Source organism: Colletotrichum lupini, chromosome 6 (genome assembly GCF_023278565.1).
Source record: "Colletotrichum lupini chromosome 6, complete sequence".
Classification (NCBI taxonomy): domain Eukaryota; kingdom Fungi; phylum Ascomycota; class Sordariomycetes; order Glomerellales; family Glomerellaceae; genus Colletotrichum; species Colletotrichum lupini.
Window position 1 is genome coordinate 1,115,107 of NC_064679.1, and position 17,899 is coordinate 1,133,005.

General features: G+C 44.2%; 4 protein-coding genes across 4 annotated transcripts; 2 read left to right on the forward strand and 2 right to left on the reverse strand.

Annotated features, from left to right (window-relative positions):
* Positions 1-10,551: 10,551 nt before the first annotated feature.
* Positions 10,552-11,430, forward strand: CLUP02_11808 (uncharacterized protein; the record flags this gene model as incomplete). Its single annotated transcript, XM_049290775.1, has 3 exons — positions 10,552-10,840; positions 10,906-11,216; positions 11,299-11,430. The coding sequence occupies 3 exons, from the start codon at positions 10,552-10,554 to the stop codon at positions 11,428-11,430; spliced, it is 732 nt and encodes a 243-aa protein (XP_049147920.1).
* A 525-nt stretch (positions 11,431-11,955) lies between these two features.
* On the reverse strand, positions 11,956-12,583 carry CLUP02_11809 (uncharacterized protein; the record flags this gene model as incomplete). The annotated part of the gene is made up of 2 exons (XM_049290776.1): positions 11,956-11,976; positions 12,032-12,583. 2 exons carry the CDS (start codon positions 12,581-12,583, stop codon positions 11,956-11,958), a joined length of 573 nt encoding a protein of 190 aa, XP_049147921.1.
* Positions 12,584-13,361: 778 nt separating this feature from the next.
* Positions 13,362-14,467, forward strand: CLUP02_11810 (1-aminocyclopropane-1-carboxylate deaminase; the record flags this gene model as incomplete). Its single annotated transcript, XM_049290777.1, has 2 exons — positions 13,362-13,664; positions 13,742-14,467. The coding sequence occupies 2 exons, from the start codon at positions 13,362-13,364 to the stop codon at positions 14,465-14,467; spliced, it is 1,029 nt and encodes a 342-aa protein (XP_049147922.1).
* Positions 14,468-14,622: 155 nt separating this feature from the next.
* CLUP02_11811 (uncharacterized protein) lies at positions 14,623-17,232 on the reverse strand (the record flags this gene model as incomplete). Its single annotated transcript, XM_049290778.1, has 1 exon — positions 14,623-17,232. One exon carries the CDS (start codon positions 17,230-17,232, stop codon positions 14,623-14,625), a length of 2,610 nt encoding a protein of 869 aa, XP_049147923.1.
* Positions 17,233-17,899: the final 667 nt, after the last annotated feature.

Below are 17,899 nucleotides of genomic sequence, written 5' to 3' on the forward strand. Positions count from 1 at the left end.
ATAGTCTAGACTAAGCTCTATAAATAACTTTAATTAATCGCAGAGCTCGCTAGCCTTTTTAAGTATTAACTAGTTAATAATAAACGCTACTAATACTTAGTTAATAGCTTTTTTAATATTACTAATTACTTACTTAGTATTTATAGTCTTTTTAGTTAGTATAACTAGGTTAGGTAGGACTATTAAATTAATAAGTAGTCTAGCTATATTAGGGGGATATAATCTAATTATTTTTTATTTACTTCGTATATTTAACAACGTTAAACTAACTAAACGAGCTTTTTAATAATAGCTTAAAAAGTACCGCTTTTTAATAATAATAGAATTATTTACTATATCCTCTTTACTAAGCTTTTTCTTATATTTAAACTTAATAAGTTTAAAAATAGCTATATCTAACGGCTAGAGGATATAGGAAGTATATAATAATAAGAATAATAAGTAAACGTTATTTTTATAGTATTCTTATATAAATTCTATTATTATATAACTCCTATAGCTATTTAGAACTAATAGTCAAGGCTTATTAAGTATACTAAGCCTCTTAAGGGGGGGGGGTCTTAGTTTATAGTAAGAATATTATTTTTAATTATTTAAGAGTAATCTTATTAGTTATCTAGCTATTATCTATTATTATAAACTCCTAATTAGTACAAGGGTTAAGTTTAAGTAAAAACTATTATTATTATACCGACTTTTTTTTATATATAACTAGTAGTTTAATAGCTCGATTATTAATAAAAATATACTTAATTATAAATACTTAAGTATACGAACTAGGCTCTTTTTTTTATATTACTATAGTTTATACTTTACCTAAAACTAGGCTATTAAATCCCTTACCCTTTAAAATACTAGTCTTATTTATATTATACTTATTAGCCTATTTAATATCGCTAATTTTTAGTATATTAAGTAATCTAAATTATAACTTAATTATATTAGTAGTAGCCCTATTTAAGTACTTCGAATTAATAATACGACTTCTCTAGACCTTAATTAATAAGTTCCTCTTTAAAAAAGCGTCTATTTATCTCTTCTTAAGAGGATTTATATCCCTTTATGTTACGAAGGTAACTTTGTTTACCTTATTATTCGCCTTATTATCAATATTACGTAAGCAAACTATATACCATATTAATCTACGATTTCTGTAGATTATTATAGGTATTGATTATGTAAGCAATACTGCTTATATAAGCTTACGTGAGCAGTGGAAAGTACTGGAAGATAACTGAATAATCTGGAATTTACTCGAGGCGGAATTACGTACTACGATTACGCATTCACTTACGTATATGCTTATTAATTATATCATAATTAATAAGCAATGGAATATTCTAGTAGGAGGTTTTTATGCCTATATGTAGGCGTGTATTTGCCTACCTAGACCTTTCGTTAAGCAAGCAACTTCTCATATAGTAATTCAACTATATTACTCTCTTTATTACAAAAACCTCTTTTATATACGCTTATTTCCCCTATATTCATATATTCTTGCTTCTATATGAATATTCACTTTTCATATTCTATATAAGAATATCCCGCATTACCTCGTTAAAGCTATACGTGCTAGAGGTTATGAGCCCAGTTATTATATAACTGAGGTTTTATTTACTTAAGTGAATATTATTCACTTATCCGAGCTCTTCTATTTTTATTTACCTATATCATACCTATTATCATTTAGGTATATGCCTTTATCCGGTATATGCATATTCATATATTGAGATATCTTACTCCGCCCAAAATCACTTTTTCGAATTCGAAAATTCGAAATCGACCTTTATATTTAATAAAGGATTTATATATATAAAAAGGCAGACGAAGTGTAAGTCCTTTTTATACTATATACTTACTTTTATTAAATATCTATTTATAAGAAAAAGAAGTCAAAATAGACTTTTTCTTATATATATTTTTAGACTTAAAATAAGTCTATTTTCAAGCTTAAAAACAAGCTTGAATTCTAAGCTTAAAGTAAGCTTATTTATACTAGGAACAATACTAGTATATATTTATATTATATATATTCTAAAATATATATAATGGCGGATATTATCAAGGCAATTACAGGCTGCCTTATGCCTGAAAATCAACGCCTAAAAGGTAGTCAAAATTGGACTACTTGGCTTTCTACTCTTCATATTTATCTTCGACTTTTGAAATTAAATACCTATTTCGAAGTTGAAAACGAATATGAAAATATTACTGAAGAGCAAAAAACCCAATCCTTATTATTAATAAGGCAAAATATTCAACCTGAGCCTCTTTCACTTATTTTTGATCAAATTGATCCAAAAGAGGCTCTTAATACCCTTAAAGCATCCTATGAGGGTACAGGACCAGTTCTACGTCAACAATTATACCTCGAATTCCACGCTATTAGATTGGAGCATTTTAATAGCTTAAATGAGTTTATTAGCTCATTTAAAAGCTATATTTCCAAATTAAAAAGCGTAGGAGCTATTATTGAGGATATAGACCAAAAAACGGTCTTTATATCAGCCCTAACTAATATCTTTCCGATTTGGGCTGATCGTCAAAGGTCTAATTTAAGACTTAAAGAGCCCCCTACTTTAGAGGCTCTTATTACGGATATATTAGACGAAAATAGGAGAGAAATCGATACTCCTATGTCTAGTAATACTATTAAGAGTAATAAATACTCTCGAAATAAGTATAATAAGTCTAAGACTTATTATAAGCAAAATACCAACCCAAATACCAACCCAAATAAGCCCTCAAATTACCCAAATAAGCCCTCAAATAAGCCCTCATATCAACCCAAACCAAACCAACCCCGAAACCAGCCCCGAAACCAACCAAACCAGCCCAATCTTTTTACGAAAAACCAACGCCCACATGGAGATTTGAACCCTCAGCCCTTACAATCAAGGAATTATATGGTTAGTGGTTCCGACCACTATACCATAGACCCACTTGATGAAAATTATCAACCTTTTCTCCCTCATATATTACCCAACTCGACTCCAAATGATAATTTGGGCCTTTCGGGAGAAAATACCAATAATTCGGCTAATATGGGCACAAATACAACTGAAAGGTGGTTGTATGATACGGGTTCAACAGTCCATATTACTAATAGTATGGATTTATTCGAAAATTTCGATAATAGGGACAATTTACCCCCTATTCGAACCGGAGCTGGCCCAGTTTACCCACAGGGTATTGGGGACTTAATTTTACCTATCTATTTACGGGGTAAAATTATACCTATAAGGTTAAAAAATACCTTATATATTCCAGAATTCCCACTTAATATCTTTTCAGGTATATTACACTACAAAAATGGTGGATATATTGAAAAGAATTATTTAGTGGATTCTGAGGGCAATGTATTTGCTTATTTGGATTTCAAAAGGCATGGATTTTTCCTTAATATTGCTTGGAAAAATCGAAGGCCTACTACAGGGTACCAACAAAACGATTTGGACCCTAAAAATCAGTATTTGGATCTAAAAAATATTTTAGAATCCATTCAAAATTCTCTTCATAATATTACTATTAATAATAGTAATATAGAGAAAAATACTGATTATTTATCTGAAAATTCAGATAATCAGGCCTATTCAATCACCCAGGAATGGCACGAAAAATTAGGTCATCCTTCTTACCCTTATTTATTAAAAACTGCGAAAATAACTAAGGGAATTCCTTTAGACAAATTAAAGGAAAAAGACCTAAATTGCCCGAGCTGTACTACAGCTAAGTTAACTAGGCAACAGCCTAAAATTAACTATAATCGGGCATTATTTCCACTAGAAAGGGTCTGTATTGATACAGTTAAAATTACCCCTACTACTATTAGTGGAAATAATTACGCTATTCCGTTTACGGATGATTTTACTGGTTTTCGAGATGTTGAATTCTCAAAAACCAAAGAGAATATAATTAATATTCTCAAAAACAAACTGGAATTTTATTTTAACCAGTTTAATTCCTACCCTAAGTATATACGCTTAGATAATGGTACGGAATTCAATATAGGGGAATTATTACCCTATATTAACGAAAAAGGCATTATTTTAGAGCCTTCCACGCCCTATACGCCCGAGCAAAATGGTATAGCCGAAAGGACTAATAGGGCCCTTATCGAAAAGGCTAGAACTATTTTATTAGCAGAGAAATTACCCCTATATTTATGGGACGTAATTTTGAAAGAATTAACTAAATTAGTTAATTTTACCGCTAATATACGCCTTGAAAAGACCCCTATCGAGGCTTTTCTCGATTATTTCTTCCCAAAAAGAAATAATAAGCCGGATTTATCTAATCTAAGAAAAATCGGCTCTAGGGTACTTATTTATTACCCTACTCAAAAGCGAGTCACTTCGAATAAAATGTATACCTATACTCAAAATGGTATATATTTAGGAAAAGAAGGTAATAATATATATGTTATATATTGCCCTTCTAATCCTTTTCGATCTCGATTATTACGGACTTCGCATATTCGATTTATTCAAAATAATAGAATAGAGGGGGTAGAAAGCGTAAATCCTCCTTTATATTCTAAAATTTTTGATAAAATCGAAGATATTCAGGAAATACCTTCTAAAATAGAGGTATTAATTCCCAAATTATCTGAGGAAGAAAAATCTAAATATAAAGATTTTACTCAGAGTATTACCCTACCTCCAGAGCCTAATACACTAAAACAGGCTCTAAATAGCTCAGAAAAATCAGAATGGTTAAAAGCTATATATTCTGAGCTAGAGGTTATTATTAAAAAGGGTACTTTATTAGCTATAGACCCAAATAAGGTCTATAAAGCTAATAAAAATCCACTATCTACTAGATGGGTCTTTAAACGAAAAATCAATATTAATACTGGTAATATTGATAAATATAAGGCCCGATTAGTAGTTAGAGGCTTCGAACAACAGTATGGAGTCGATTATTTCCAAACTTTTGCTTCTGGAAGTAATCCTACTACCTATAGGGTACTTATAGCCCTATCTGCCCCTTTAAACTGGCATATACACCAAATTGACGTTATTGGTGCCTTTTTAAATGGGGATTTATTAGAAGAGGTATATATAGACCCTTCTAATATACCTTTAACTGAATTTTTTGAAAAATACCCTAATTTAAATACTATAAATTGGGATAAATCAAAAAATCAGTTATTACAGCTTTTAAAAGCCTTATATGGGCTCAAACAAAGCCCTAGACAATGGCAACTAAAGCTGAAGTCTATTTTTAATAAAATAGGCTTTTTACCTCTAAAATCCGATGAGGCTACCTATTTCAACCAGGATTTCAAAAATCCTGCTTTTATTGTTACCCACGTCGATGATTTCCTTATATTTAATAAAAATATTAAATATATAGAGGAAATTAAGGGTAAAATATCGAAATATATCGATATTAAAGACCTAGGCGAAGCCTCGAATTTCCTAGGCGTCAAAATTACTAGAAATCGGTCTAATAAGACTATTTCTCTCTCTCAAAGTCATTATATTAAGGAAATTCTTAATAATAATGATTTTTCCAAAGCTAAAATCACTAATATACCTATAAATCCGGGTATATTAAATAGTGATTTAGGGAACGAAAAAGATGACTATTTACCTTCAAAAGAGCTATTAAAGACCTACCAGCACCTAGTAGGATCTTTAATGTACGCTATGGTTGTGACTAGGGCTGATTTAGCTTTTTCAGTCTCTTTCGTCTCCCAATACCTCCATAAGCCCACTATTTACCTACTTAAGGTAGTAAAAGGTATTTATAGATACCTTAGTGGCACTATTCACTATAATATTACCTATAATGGTAATATTGGGCCTGTAGAATTAGTAGGCTATACTGATTCTAACTGGGCCGGGTGTAAAAGTACTAGAAAATCAACTTCTGGGTACTTATTTACACTAAATGGAGGTCCGATTAGCTGGAAGTCTAAAAAACAGTCTACTATAGCACTTTCTACTACAGAGGCTGAATTTAATGGACTTCAGGAAGCTATTCGGGAAGCTATTTGGCTTCAGAATTTATTATCGGAAATAGGTTATCAAGTTAAACCTATTACTATTAAAACCGATAATAATGGGGCATTATCTCTTGCTTATAATCCTGAATATCACCAAAGGACTAAGCATACTGCCCTATATTATTATTATACTCGACAGGAAGTAGAAAAAGGGAATATTAAAGTAGAATATCTCCCTTCTACTATAATGCCTGCCGATGGGTTAACAAAACCCTTACCTCGGGTTAAACATAAGGAATTCGTTAAGCTAATAGGCTTAAACAATCCTAATAACCCTATTTAACCTATATTATACCCCTAATATAGGTATTTATTTTCCTTATATTTTTATGAATACTTTAAGGAAAATACTCTAGGGTACCAAAAGATTGTTCTAGGGTACCAAAAAACTATTCTAGGGTACTAGAAATCTACTCTAGGGTACTTGGTTAGCTATTTCAACATAGCTAATAAGGCAAAAGAGGGAGTGTTACGAAGGTAACTTTGTTTACCTTATTATTCGCCTTATTATCAATATTACGTAAGCAAACTATATACCATATTAATCTACGATTTCTGTAGATTATTATAGGTATTGATTATGTAAGCAATACTGCTTATATAAGCTTACGTGAGCAGTGGAAAGTACTGGAAGATAACTGAATAATCTGGAATTTACTCGAGGCGGAATTACGTACTACGATTACGCATTCACTTACGTATATGCTTATTAATTATATCATAATTAATAAGCAATGGAATATTCTAGTAGGAGGTTTTTATGCCTATATGTAGGCGTGTATTTGCCTACCTAGACCTTTCGTTAAGCAAGCAACTTCTCATATAGTAATTCAACTATATTACTCTCTTTATTACAAAAACCTCTTTTATATACGCTTATTTCCCCTATATTCATATATTCTTGCTTCTATATGAATATTCACTTTTCATATTCTATATAAGAATATCCCGCATTACCTCGTTAAAGCTATACGTGCTAGACTTTAAGATCTTAGAACTTATTTAGTAAATTTTATAAACTATTCGTAAGTTAATATAACGTTTAGATTATACTAAATATAAACTTATTAAGCTAGCTAGTCTTTTTATTATAGAAGAAGCTTTTAGAGGTTTATAAATATTATTAACCTCGTCTAGTAGCCTCTTTTATAATTACGAAGAGTTAACTTTAAAACTCCGAACTTAATCGAGGCCCGATTAACTAAGAGACCTCTTTTAATAGCCTTAAGAGCCTAAATAACTTTATTTTTAATATATAAGATTATTATATATCAATAAATAAGTATATAAAAAAGAATTATATTTAGACGATTTTTATAATTGTTGTGGTAGTTTAAAAATCGTAGGTAGGGTTTTAATACGGTAGCTAGGATGGAGAAATGGGGTGGCCAAAAGGGGGGGGTGGCCAAAAGGGGGTGGGTCGACTTATGCCATGGGTTATAAGATCACCATGAAGAAGCGCGGGTGTCAAGGTTTCCTGAGAAGCACCTGTAGTCATTTCCTCGGTGAAGCTCGTAGACATCAAGAAAGATCTCCTTCCAGACGGCATCCTACTTATAGGATTACGATGGGCAAACGTCAGCAATCACTGCACACCGTCTTCTCTAGGAATGGAATCGTGTTCTAGCATTGATGAAAAGCAGCGCGTACACGATTCCGCAACTTCCAGTCTATTAAACTTCCAATTCGCTTGTCTTCGATGGTTAAACTTGATACTTCCTTCAAGTGAGATGTATCCATTCGACATTGATGAAACAGACTTTTTTTTATCTCAGAAACTCAAATGATCCAGGTCGTACCGAGAAATCTCGTGACATCGTAACTCGGCTTTTGTGGTGGCATGCTTGACTGGAGCGACAACAGGCAACTTCAATGTATCCTATCCAGCCCGCATTGAGTCAGGCGATGTTGCTGTTTCTGCTCTATCCGGTTTTCCCAGGTTACCTACTCGATGAACACAGTATCCGGGACATCATGAGGAAGCGGACACTGCTAGACGTAGCTTCCAATTTTCTCACTACTTAAACTTATGTCTTGCAAACTGTACTAAGCCTCTACCTCGTACGCGTATGATGATCACGAGATGACGACCAATCTTCTTAACCTTGATGAGCTGGGACTTCCCTGTATTGGTAGACGATGCGCAGATCTCCATGCAGACCTTTCAAGCAATCGGGCTCAATCAAGCCGCCTAAATGGTCAAGAGAACAACTCCATGACTAGCCCAACCAGACGAATATAGATCGTGAAGTTGCGGTCTGGCTTCCGGACAGGTACAAGTCGGATGTCCCCACTCTGAGTCTATTCCTGTCATACCAAATTGAGGCTTTTACGCAATTCTGATTGTTGTATCCAACTTGATTCGCTTTCTTCTCCTTCGCCCGTCTTTTCCAGCGAGGCGAAGCTTCAGTGATGTCTTGGCATATTGCGTGGACCCCATGGAGAGATCAGCAAATAGACGACAATTGTTCGGACAAAGTAGCTCATGGTAGTTTCTTTCGCTGCGATTAAACTTCTAGAAGCCCAAAAGTTCGTTCGATCATAATCAGAGTTTGAAGCTTTTTTGACCTCAAATTTCCATTGGACCTTGTGTCGAATTTTGTTTGTCGGTTGAAATTTCTTTTGACAGAGTGCCAAGATGCAAGCGCATCGTGAGGCCCTAAATTTAGCATCACAGTACCCGCACCTCCTCTCAGCTAGCCTAGGCATGGAGACACCGCGAAGCTTTGGAGCCTTTTTGGGAAAACGTAGAGCTACCCCGCTTCGGAGCTGCTTCGACTGTCTCTCTGCGAATAGAATTACCCATGAAGCTGCAAGAAAAGCTGGGGATAGCGTCAAGAGTTGCGTGGATTTGACGAAGGCTGGCGGAGACTAACATCCAGTGAACAATCACCATCCCAAGATAAAAGCCTCTGTTAGTGGTCAAATTTCTGCGCCGATGCTGATCCCAGTGGCAGGACGCGGTGTCGATCATCCGCAGCCCAGCGTCATTTTGGGGCACTGAGTGGTAAGCTGATGTATCTGGCAGGGAACACCCCCTTCAAGCTCTGAGAACATGACTGGACGAACCGTAAACAACAAAGTACTGGACTGACTATGTACAAGGCTCTCCCTCTCCGGCACTATGCGCCAAGTAGAGATGTGAAACAGGACAGCTCATCTTCGGATCTTTTTCTTGGGATCCTTGGGTAGCGTTAGGTCGGTGATCCAGTCGGAAAGAAACCCTTACGGAACGCCTGTCGGAATGCGTGTTTTCTATGGTTGCACGAGCCTGGGAGGCGGGCTGGTGCGTGTCGCCGTGGCTCTGCTGTGCTTGGCGGGGATGTGCCGCCGGCGAGTTTTCTGATCTTAAATTTTTACGTACGGTTTGTAGCGATTACTTTACCTCTCTGCAAGTAACCAAAGTACATTAAATTGGCAGATAATCAAAATAACGAAGATTTAGTCGACGGGGCAATGGGTCTTGGCAAGATCCACGGCTGCCAGCTTCTGCAAGAGGCGAGATGTCCAAGTTTGGTAATGGACCTTGCTTCGCATGCCTCATATCGAGAAGGCTAAGCATACGCGTAGAGCCATGTTCTTCACCTTAGCAAATGGTACTCTATGTGCTAACGAGAGGCACAAAAGTAACGCAACTGTCTTGCACCCGTGATACGCATTTACCTCTGGCATTTTGTTGGTTGGTTATTATAGCGCCACTTCAGGTGTTTGGGGGTGCTTGGCTGCTCGCCCGGCTGTCGGCCGGCATTGACCTTGCCTAAGCGGTCATGTCCGTAATTGTTATGCTGTCAGTTGTAGCACGCGACACTTATCCGTCTTAGAGTCGGCAAATTGTGACTGTTCACCTGCTCACAAGGGGCCCTAGTCGTATCATATTAAGCTTTCCTGGGGATTCGGGGACGGCGGAGGTAGAACAAACATGATATAGGGCTCTAATGGAGCAATCTGACAACCAACAAGCACCGAAAGGCCCCCAAGCAACACTTGCCGAGAGCTCGACTTTAGGTAATTAGCGCGTGTTCAATTTAGACTTGTTCAGTGGGCTTTAGCAAATCGGTCACACAACGAGAAACTACCGTCGAATAATGCCCGGGATGTTGAGTCGTCAATTGAGGCTGGGGCAGCTAGGGGGCTTCTTGGCTTCCCTCATCGAAACCCACTTTCGAATAGCGGCAAACTGAGTGGAAGCTGCGGAGATGGAGAACTGCCAGCGCCAAGGGACCAACCAAGACCCAAGCCTCTGAGTGACGATGCGCGGTCGCTGCCCGAGACACGGTCATGCTTTTCGTACGTGGTCTGTATGTCTATTTCGCCGTTGATCGACTCTGAGTTGTTGATCCATGGATCCTCGCCCCTGGGAGGAGAGTCGTTCGCCGAAACATGAGTATATATCCGGCATCATCCCGCTCTACATCCTGGATTCACATCAGCATTCCGACACCATCAACAATCACAACATCAACTCTTTGTGACATATTTCAACCAGTTTCAACCTGAAATCGACTTTAGTCACCCAGAAAACAATTACAATAGCCATAATGCACTTCAACCGCGTCGCCTTGTCCCTTGCTGCCGTCGCCTTCGTCCAGGCCGACCTCCAGCTCGACAACGATGACATTCCCACCCAGTGCCAGGCCGTCTGCCGTCCCATCTACGACCTCGGCCAAGCCTGCGAGGTGAATGACGACCTGGTCAGAGATGACCTGACCGAGGACCGTCTTGAGGCCCAGTGCGTCTGCACAAACAACAGCATCAACGTCTCCCAGTATGCCGCACTCTGCGCAAGCTGCATGGACCAGAACGTCCGTGACCGAGATGACCTAGATGGTAAGCAGATGAACCACAACACATCATCATTCAATCTCGTTTTATACTGACACACATCGACCTAGACATCAACGACATCCTGAGAACCTGCGGCTTCGCCAGCACCTCCTACGCCTCCACCGCATCCTACGCGTCTACAACCCCGTCCGTCTCAGCGGCCCGACCCACTGCCTCGGCCCAACTCACCACAACCATCACCCCCGGCGCTGTCGGCGGCGGATCCTCTTCCCCGACTCAGACCTCCGCATCCGGGTCCGGCAGCAACAGCGGCGGCAGCACTACCACCCCGACCACGGCGGGCGGTCAGACATCCCAGACCCCCAATGCTGCGGGTGTTGTGTCGCCTCAAGGTCTCGGCCTGATTGGTGCCGTTGCCGTTGGCGCTCTCTTCTTGTAAATTTGGGGATGGGGGGTTCTTGACGAATAATCTGGCTTTTTACGAACATAACATCCAACAGGGTATGAAATCTGTGTTTATGGATTTGGATTGCATATTTAAGGCGCTATGGAACATATACCTTAGCATTTACTGTCGTTTCAATTATCTCCTTTCGAGGAGTCTGGTTCCTCTCAAGGGACATAATCTCTAAGGCTTATCAGATAACATTATCGATCCCTACAATCTTTTGAGCACGCCAGCTGCATAATTAACTTTGTTTCGGATCGCATGTGTGAACACTCTCAGGCCCGCTGCCGTGATGTTCGTCGGTTTTTGCTCGACTTGAGACCCGCTTTGACTCGGCATGGTGTAGAGATCGATTCACAAAAGGGCTGAATGCTAGCGAAGTGGACGCAGTAATCATTCCTGATTCCCTCATTCTTACATCTAAGAATATGATACTTCGAACAGATTGGGACATTCCCGGTGAATTGATATTCTTATCAGCTATTACCTGCAATCCCCGTAGCATGATGCGGTGTATGTCGATCAGATTACGGGTTGAATTGAGCTGCCATGTCGGAAAGATTTGATGTTGGTAAGATCCGTCTGCATTTGCCCCTATCGTGCATTTTCCATTTGAATACGGTACCTCGAATTTCGCCTTGATGGTGCTGATATTGCCAAGCGTCGAATCCCAGTGCAGAACTGATCGATAATCCTACGCCCAAAGAGCTTATATTTCCCCCTCATTCGTCTGAAATTATCAGTTACGGGTTTTTTCTGCTCGTCTACCGACTATCTGAACTTACATCTGGAGCATCCTCAATTTCGGGCAGCATCTTCTCGCTGCCAATGCAGAGCCAAGAATCAAACGGGCCACGGTAATTAACAGCTAACGGTTCGTAAACCAGATTGTCCAACAAGCAAAGGTCTTTCGATCTAGGGCCTGCTTTGACGTAGACGGCATACTTGCACTCTTTGCCGTTCGAGAGAGGCTGCTGGCACCTATCCTGGCACTCGTAGACACCCTTGAGAATTTCGGCCTGATTGTTCAGCGTGCGCTTTTCGATCTCGATCCTGTCGACGTAGCTATCGTACCAGCATCGTGCCTGGCCTCGGGCCCTCGGGATGCGGTTGAATCGAGCAAATACTGTCGGTTCCGGGGCGTATGTTGTACATGAGAGGGTTACGTTGGGCTTTACACCAGGAATCTCGGTGGGCGTTACTGTTGCGCACCAGGTCGTGGTGGGAAACACCTTCTGGGTGGGATTGGGCCCGAGGGGTGTGTAAGGGAGCGGGTCAACGGGAATTTGGGCCACGCAGGCGAGAGGCAGGAGCCAGTAGATAATTGCCCACTTCATTGTTGCTGTTGTGTATCCGGTAATTTGTAACTGGGCTCTTTGTCGGGGTTGTGCTTTTGCGGAGGAGGTATCACGCGTGCATAGGGGAACGAAGATGTCGAAGGTAAGATGGGAAGGGTGCCTGGCATCAAGCAGTAGAGTGGGCTGCTTCTCAACTTACCTGTGCAATACCTCGATGGCCGAAATAAAGTCTAACTTGACGTACTGCGGCCAGTAAGGCTGGGCAAGATTGCGGGAGACGAGCAGTTTATCGATATTGAGCGCGCCGAACTAAGAACGGTCGCTGAATGGCCTGCACTTTGTCTAAATCCCGAGTCTCTAGGGAAGACGATGGTGTCGTAACTTCCAGCCATAGTGATAGACCATAGGTGGATTTGTATCCTTCTGCTTGGATAACAATTAGATAACAAGTGTGTGCTCTCACAAGACAGTATTCGAGGAGATTTGACGTTTCGAGCGCTACTTGGTCAGGTGCGTCGGTATCTACTTGACATCATATGAACGTGGATTGAATACATCGACGTACCAGAGTATCTAATCGTGAACAGCCAAGTTCAAAACCACCAGCGCTGACAAATTACACGACGTTTATCCCAAATCGCACATCATAGGCTCACATCGAATTAGCTGGAGCGGGGTCACTCATCTCACCTTAGATGGCCCCTCTTCCAAAGTCTCAAGTTGAGGCCACAACTCTCGCGCCTCAAACCAAGAGACCAAGATCTTTCAGAATATTTCCGAACCATATCCTTTGAATGAAGCTAGAGATCAAGTAAACATGGTCAATCTTCCACATCCATTCAGCGAGATCCCTCGTCTCCAGTTGACTTATGACCGGCCGGTAGACATTGAACAGCTGCACCGACTACCTGAGCAGGAGGAGACCAAGGACGGGGCCATCTATATCGCCCGTGATGACTGTAACTCTGGTCTGGCGTTCGGAGGCAACAAGGTGCGAAAGTTAGAATACGTCTTGGCGGACGCTATCGATCAAGGTGCGGATACAATAGTCACGACTGGCGGAACCCAGTCGAACCACATGCGCCAGACCGCTGCGGCTGCGGCAAAGCTAGGTTTGAAAGTGAGTCTATGCCTCTCGCATAGAGGTCGTAATTACCCGTCTTCAGATGGCGCAGGTCTCCTCTGACAGATAGATAGGTCGCCCTCTTCCCCGTCACTGCCGTTTCATCAGAGGACCCGGAGTACAAGTACGCAGGAAACATCCAACTCAACTCCATTCTCGGTGCCGAGACCTTCCCGCCAAACACGAGCAAAGAAGACGCCGTCACCGCCCTTGAGAGCCGCGGGCAGAAGCCATACGTGATCCCAGCGGGCGCAAGCACACACCCCCTCGGCGGCCTGGGCTACGCAAGATGGGCCTTTGAGCTTCTCGAGTGGGAAGACAAACATAGCACAAATATCAGGAACATAGTAGTCGCGGTCGGCTCCGGATCGACCCTGGGCGGCCTTGTCGCCGGCTTCAAGCTCGCGCAGCAGGTCGGCCGTGACGGTGCGCGGAAGCGACTAGTCGGATACTCGATCCTGAGGAAGGCCGAGGACGACGTCGCACAGATGGTGCTGGATATTGCGAGGACCACAGCGGAGAAGGTTGGGCTGGATCCCAAGTTGATCACGAGAAACGACTTTGAGATCGATTATGAGTACCTTGGAGGCTCGTACGGCCACCTTGATGAGCGAACGGCGGAGGGCATCAAGACATTGGCTCGGACGGAGGGGATCCTGACGGATCCGGTTTATACTGGCAAGGCATTTACTGGTCTGCTGCATACTGCCAAGGCGGGAGGGTTTAATGGAAAGGCGACACTGTTTCTGCATACTGGCGGGCAGGCAGCTCTGAGTGCGTACCCGAAGCTGACGCAGTAATATCCCGTGCTCTAATGCTGGTGTTAGAACATCTAGAGTGCAAGTGAGGCTAGAGTTGATGGATCTTTTGGAAAGACTTTTCAATATTCTAAGTGGTATCTTTAGACAAAGGAAAGAACATGCATGTACATCCTCGCTCATTCAAGGCATCCAACTCACTCAACCTCTCTCCATCTCTTCTCCAACGTCCCAATAACATGCGTCCGCGATCCCGACCCATACTCCGCCATGATCAAGTTGGCCTGCTTGCTGTACGAGGCCCCCTGAGCCTCAAAGTGGTTCGAGAAACCGAATCCAACGCCGGGCACACTATACACCCCCTGACTCGGCATCACAACCTCCTTCGCCTGTCCCATAGCCCGGCTCGTCGAGCTTGCAACATTCAACACGCGCTGCTGCCCCAACGCCATCTGCGCCTCCATAATCATCTGCCGGATCGTAGGTACCGTCTCGACATAGACGGCCCGACGGGCCTTAGACACCCGGAGCAGTTCCGATGGGTCGTTACGGGCACAAGCCTGGGCGTAGAGGTTGCGCATGCGCGGGCTGTACATCTCGCACATGAGGCTCGCGGCCACGGTGACGCCCTTGAGCGGCATGGCGGCCGCCAGTGTGGTGCCGCGGATGGACTCGTGGTAGCACGACGGGCAAATCGTGCAGTCCTGCCAACCGTACCACCGCCTGTCGCGGAAGTCCTCGTCGCGCGGGCAGAGAGGCAGGCTGGCAAACTCGAGTGCGTACGACTCGAGCGGTTGGGTGTCGGCCGTGAAGTGGCACTCTAGAAGCTTCGTCATGTAAGGCGCGAAGCGCGGGTTCGCGGGGTTGAAGCAGCATAGAAGCGTTGTGCCGGATGACACGCCGCACTTTGGCACGAGAGAAGAGCTTAGGCCGAGGGGTTCGGCGACGTTGGCCACGCAGGCGGCGCAGATGCCGAACTCGGCTGGGTGGGAGGGGAACGTGTACCACGTCCCGTCTGTGATGCCCTGCGGGCTGCAAAACTCTTCATTGCAGGCGGCGTCGAGGGCTTTCCAGAAGATGGAGTACTGCTTGGCCTCGGTGGCGCAGGACATTGCGATGCCAATGTTGAAGTGGCCCAGCGCGCAGTAGACGAGACTGCCGTATCGTGAGGCGAGGTTCGTGCCGGCGTCGCACCATTTTCCTTCCTCGCCGGTGCCGGCTACGAAGTCGCAGTAGCAAGCGGCGCAGACGAGGACGCCGTCGTGGCCCGCGGCCGTGGGCGTGAACCACTTGCGGGAGGTGACGGTAACCTTTTGGCGTTTGGCACAAGGGGGGAGATTCATCCTAGCGAGGGCTTCCTTGGTGAAGCCGAGCCAGTCGTCCTTGACGGCCGCCTCTTTGTAAATGTTCTGGATGTAACGGGTGGAGAGGTCGCAGGACCAGACATCGTTGGTGGCTTGTCCCGTGGCCTGCTCAAAATTGGCCGCGAAGCGGTACGGCTGGATATGGTCCTCGAAGCAGGCCTGGCAGACAACCATGTTTGGTACGGCATTGTTCTTCGGACGATACCATTTGGCGCCTTCGCTTCCCTTGGCTCCATCGGCGCCCCTACAATCCGGAACAGCGCTCCTGTGGAGGAGGAAGGTGACGAGGTCCTCGATGCGTCCCGTGGCGAGGGTGTTGCGGAGAAGATGGTCCCTGACGCGGGGCTTGCTGAAGCGGCAGACCCGCGGCTTGTTATCATCGCAGATCTTGCCACGGAAGTCGTGCTCGAACCGGGTGCCAACGAGGTGGTCCTCGTAGCACTTTGAGCAGATGGAGAAGTCGGACGCGGTAGGGTGCGTGTACCACGTCGTGCAAAAGGTGACGGGGCTGTCGATGCAGGCGACGACGCCGCGTCCTCGCTTTCTGCTGGGCGGGCTGGCTCTTCGAGAGTTGGCGCGCGGTCTCGTGGGCGACATTGTGAGTTCCTTCTTTGGCTGCTGCTTTTGTGCTGGAGGCGGTCCTCGAGGGGTGAGATCCAACGGCGTCACGGGCTCAGGGGTCGGGTTCGTGGAGGGAGGCGTGAAGCATGATGTGGTGGTGCTGGCGGTGAAGTCTGGCGTGGCGAGCTCGTCGCGGGGGGTCGACGGGGCGGAGTAGATAGTAGACAGCATTGGCGAGGGCGCGAAGCGCAGGTTCTGGAGCGTCTCTTCGAGGTTGTCAAAGTCGATCACACCAGGCCGCGGTTCAGGTGCCCCAGTCCTCTTCGCATTTTCGGGTGGTGTCAGGACTCCATTGGCCGCACTAGCCGGGATACGAGCTGCGGCCGCCTTGATTTGTGCTGATGATAGTTGTTGCTGTTGTTGCTGCCCTGCGCCCGCTGGGAAGTAACCGGTGGGCTCCCTCTGTGGCGGTGTCGGCGGAGGCGGAGGAAAGCTGGTGAGGGCGCCGGATCCCGGGCTGCGGAGGTCGGCGACACGGCCGAGGCCGGATAAGGGAGCTTTCGGGGGAGCCGAAGGGCCGTTGGCGCCGGCTTTTGGTACTGGACTTGCGGGTGGCGGAACGTTGAAGCTGGTGTAAGAGGGAGGACTTGGGTTTCCCGTCCACTGCTGCACCGGTGGCTGAAGCTTGTGAGAAGAAACAGGGCGAACGGGCTTCGGTGCAGCGATAGGAGTTGTCTGCCTCGCGGACTTGGAAGCCGGAGCTGGCGCCGGAGCCGGAGCCGGCGCTTTAGTTCCCTTGCTCTTGGAGGCCGAGCTGGATACCTTCTCGGTCTGGGGCCGCGAGCCCCGGGCCGGCTGCGGCGGGGCCTGTCGATGGGTCATACTGTAGTCCACGGGCCGAAATGATAATCAAAATGAAATCCCCACTGCAGCTGAAAGAACAGAAAAAAAACTTGACGATGGCTTCACGCTTCTTTTGGTCTGGTTCGGGAGCGGGATGGGACGGTAAGGACAGGCCTTTTGAGAAAATTTCCCAATGAAAACAGCAAGAACGCAGCGAATATAAGAGCAGACAAGGAAAGGTCTTGCGGGAGTCATGCAACAGTGGCCACTCGCTCTGGGACGACGTGCATGTTTAAAGGAAGCTTCCAAAGGGAGGAAGACTTGATTGGCATCAACACTTCATCTCAAGAGAGCGGCGTCGAGTTGGTGCCCGATGAACGGAATGCCGGGATGTTCGTGGAGATGATCCACACCACCTCATGCCCGACTTGCAGCGATCGCCCTGGGACTGGGGGCTGGAGACCTCCGAGAGGACACCAAGAGAGCAGAGGGCTTCCTTGACAGTTTCTCGTCATGTTCACTAGTAGACCCGTTCCGACCTCGTCTTCATTTCCCAATGGCAACGGGAACCTGTTTACTGTTAGTGTTACGGAGACTCGAACAGCCGAGGACAAACACAAGGCTTTCAGCTCTCAGGCGTCAGTGGCAGAGCGGTTCAGCCATAATTAGAGGAAGAAGAATTCTAGGCTGCATTCCAGGGCTTCCA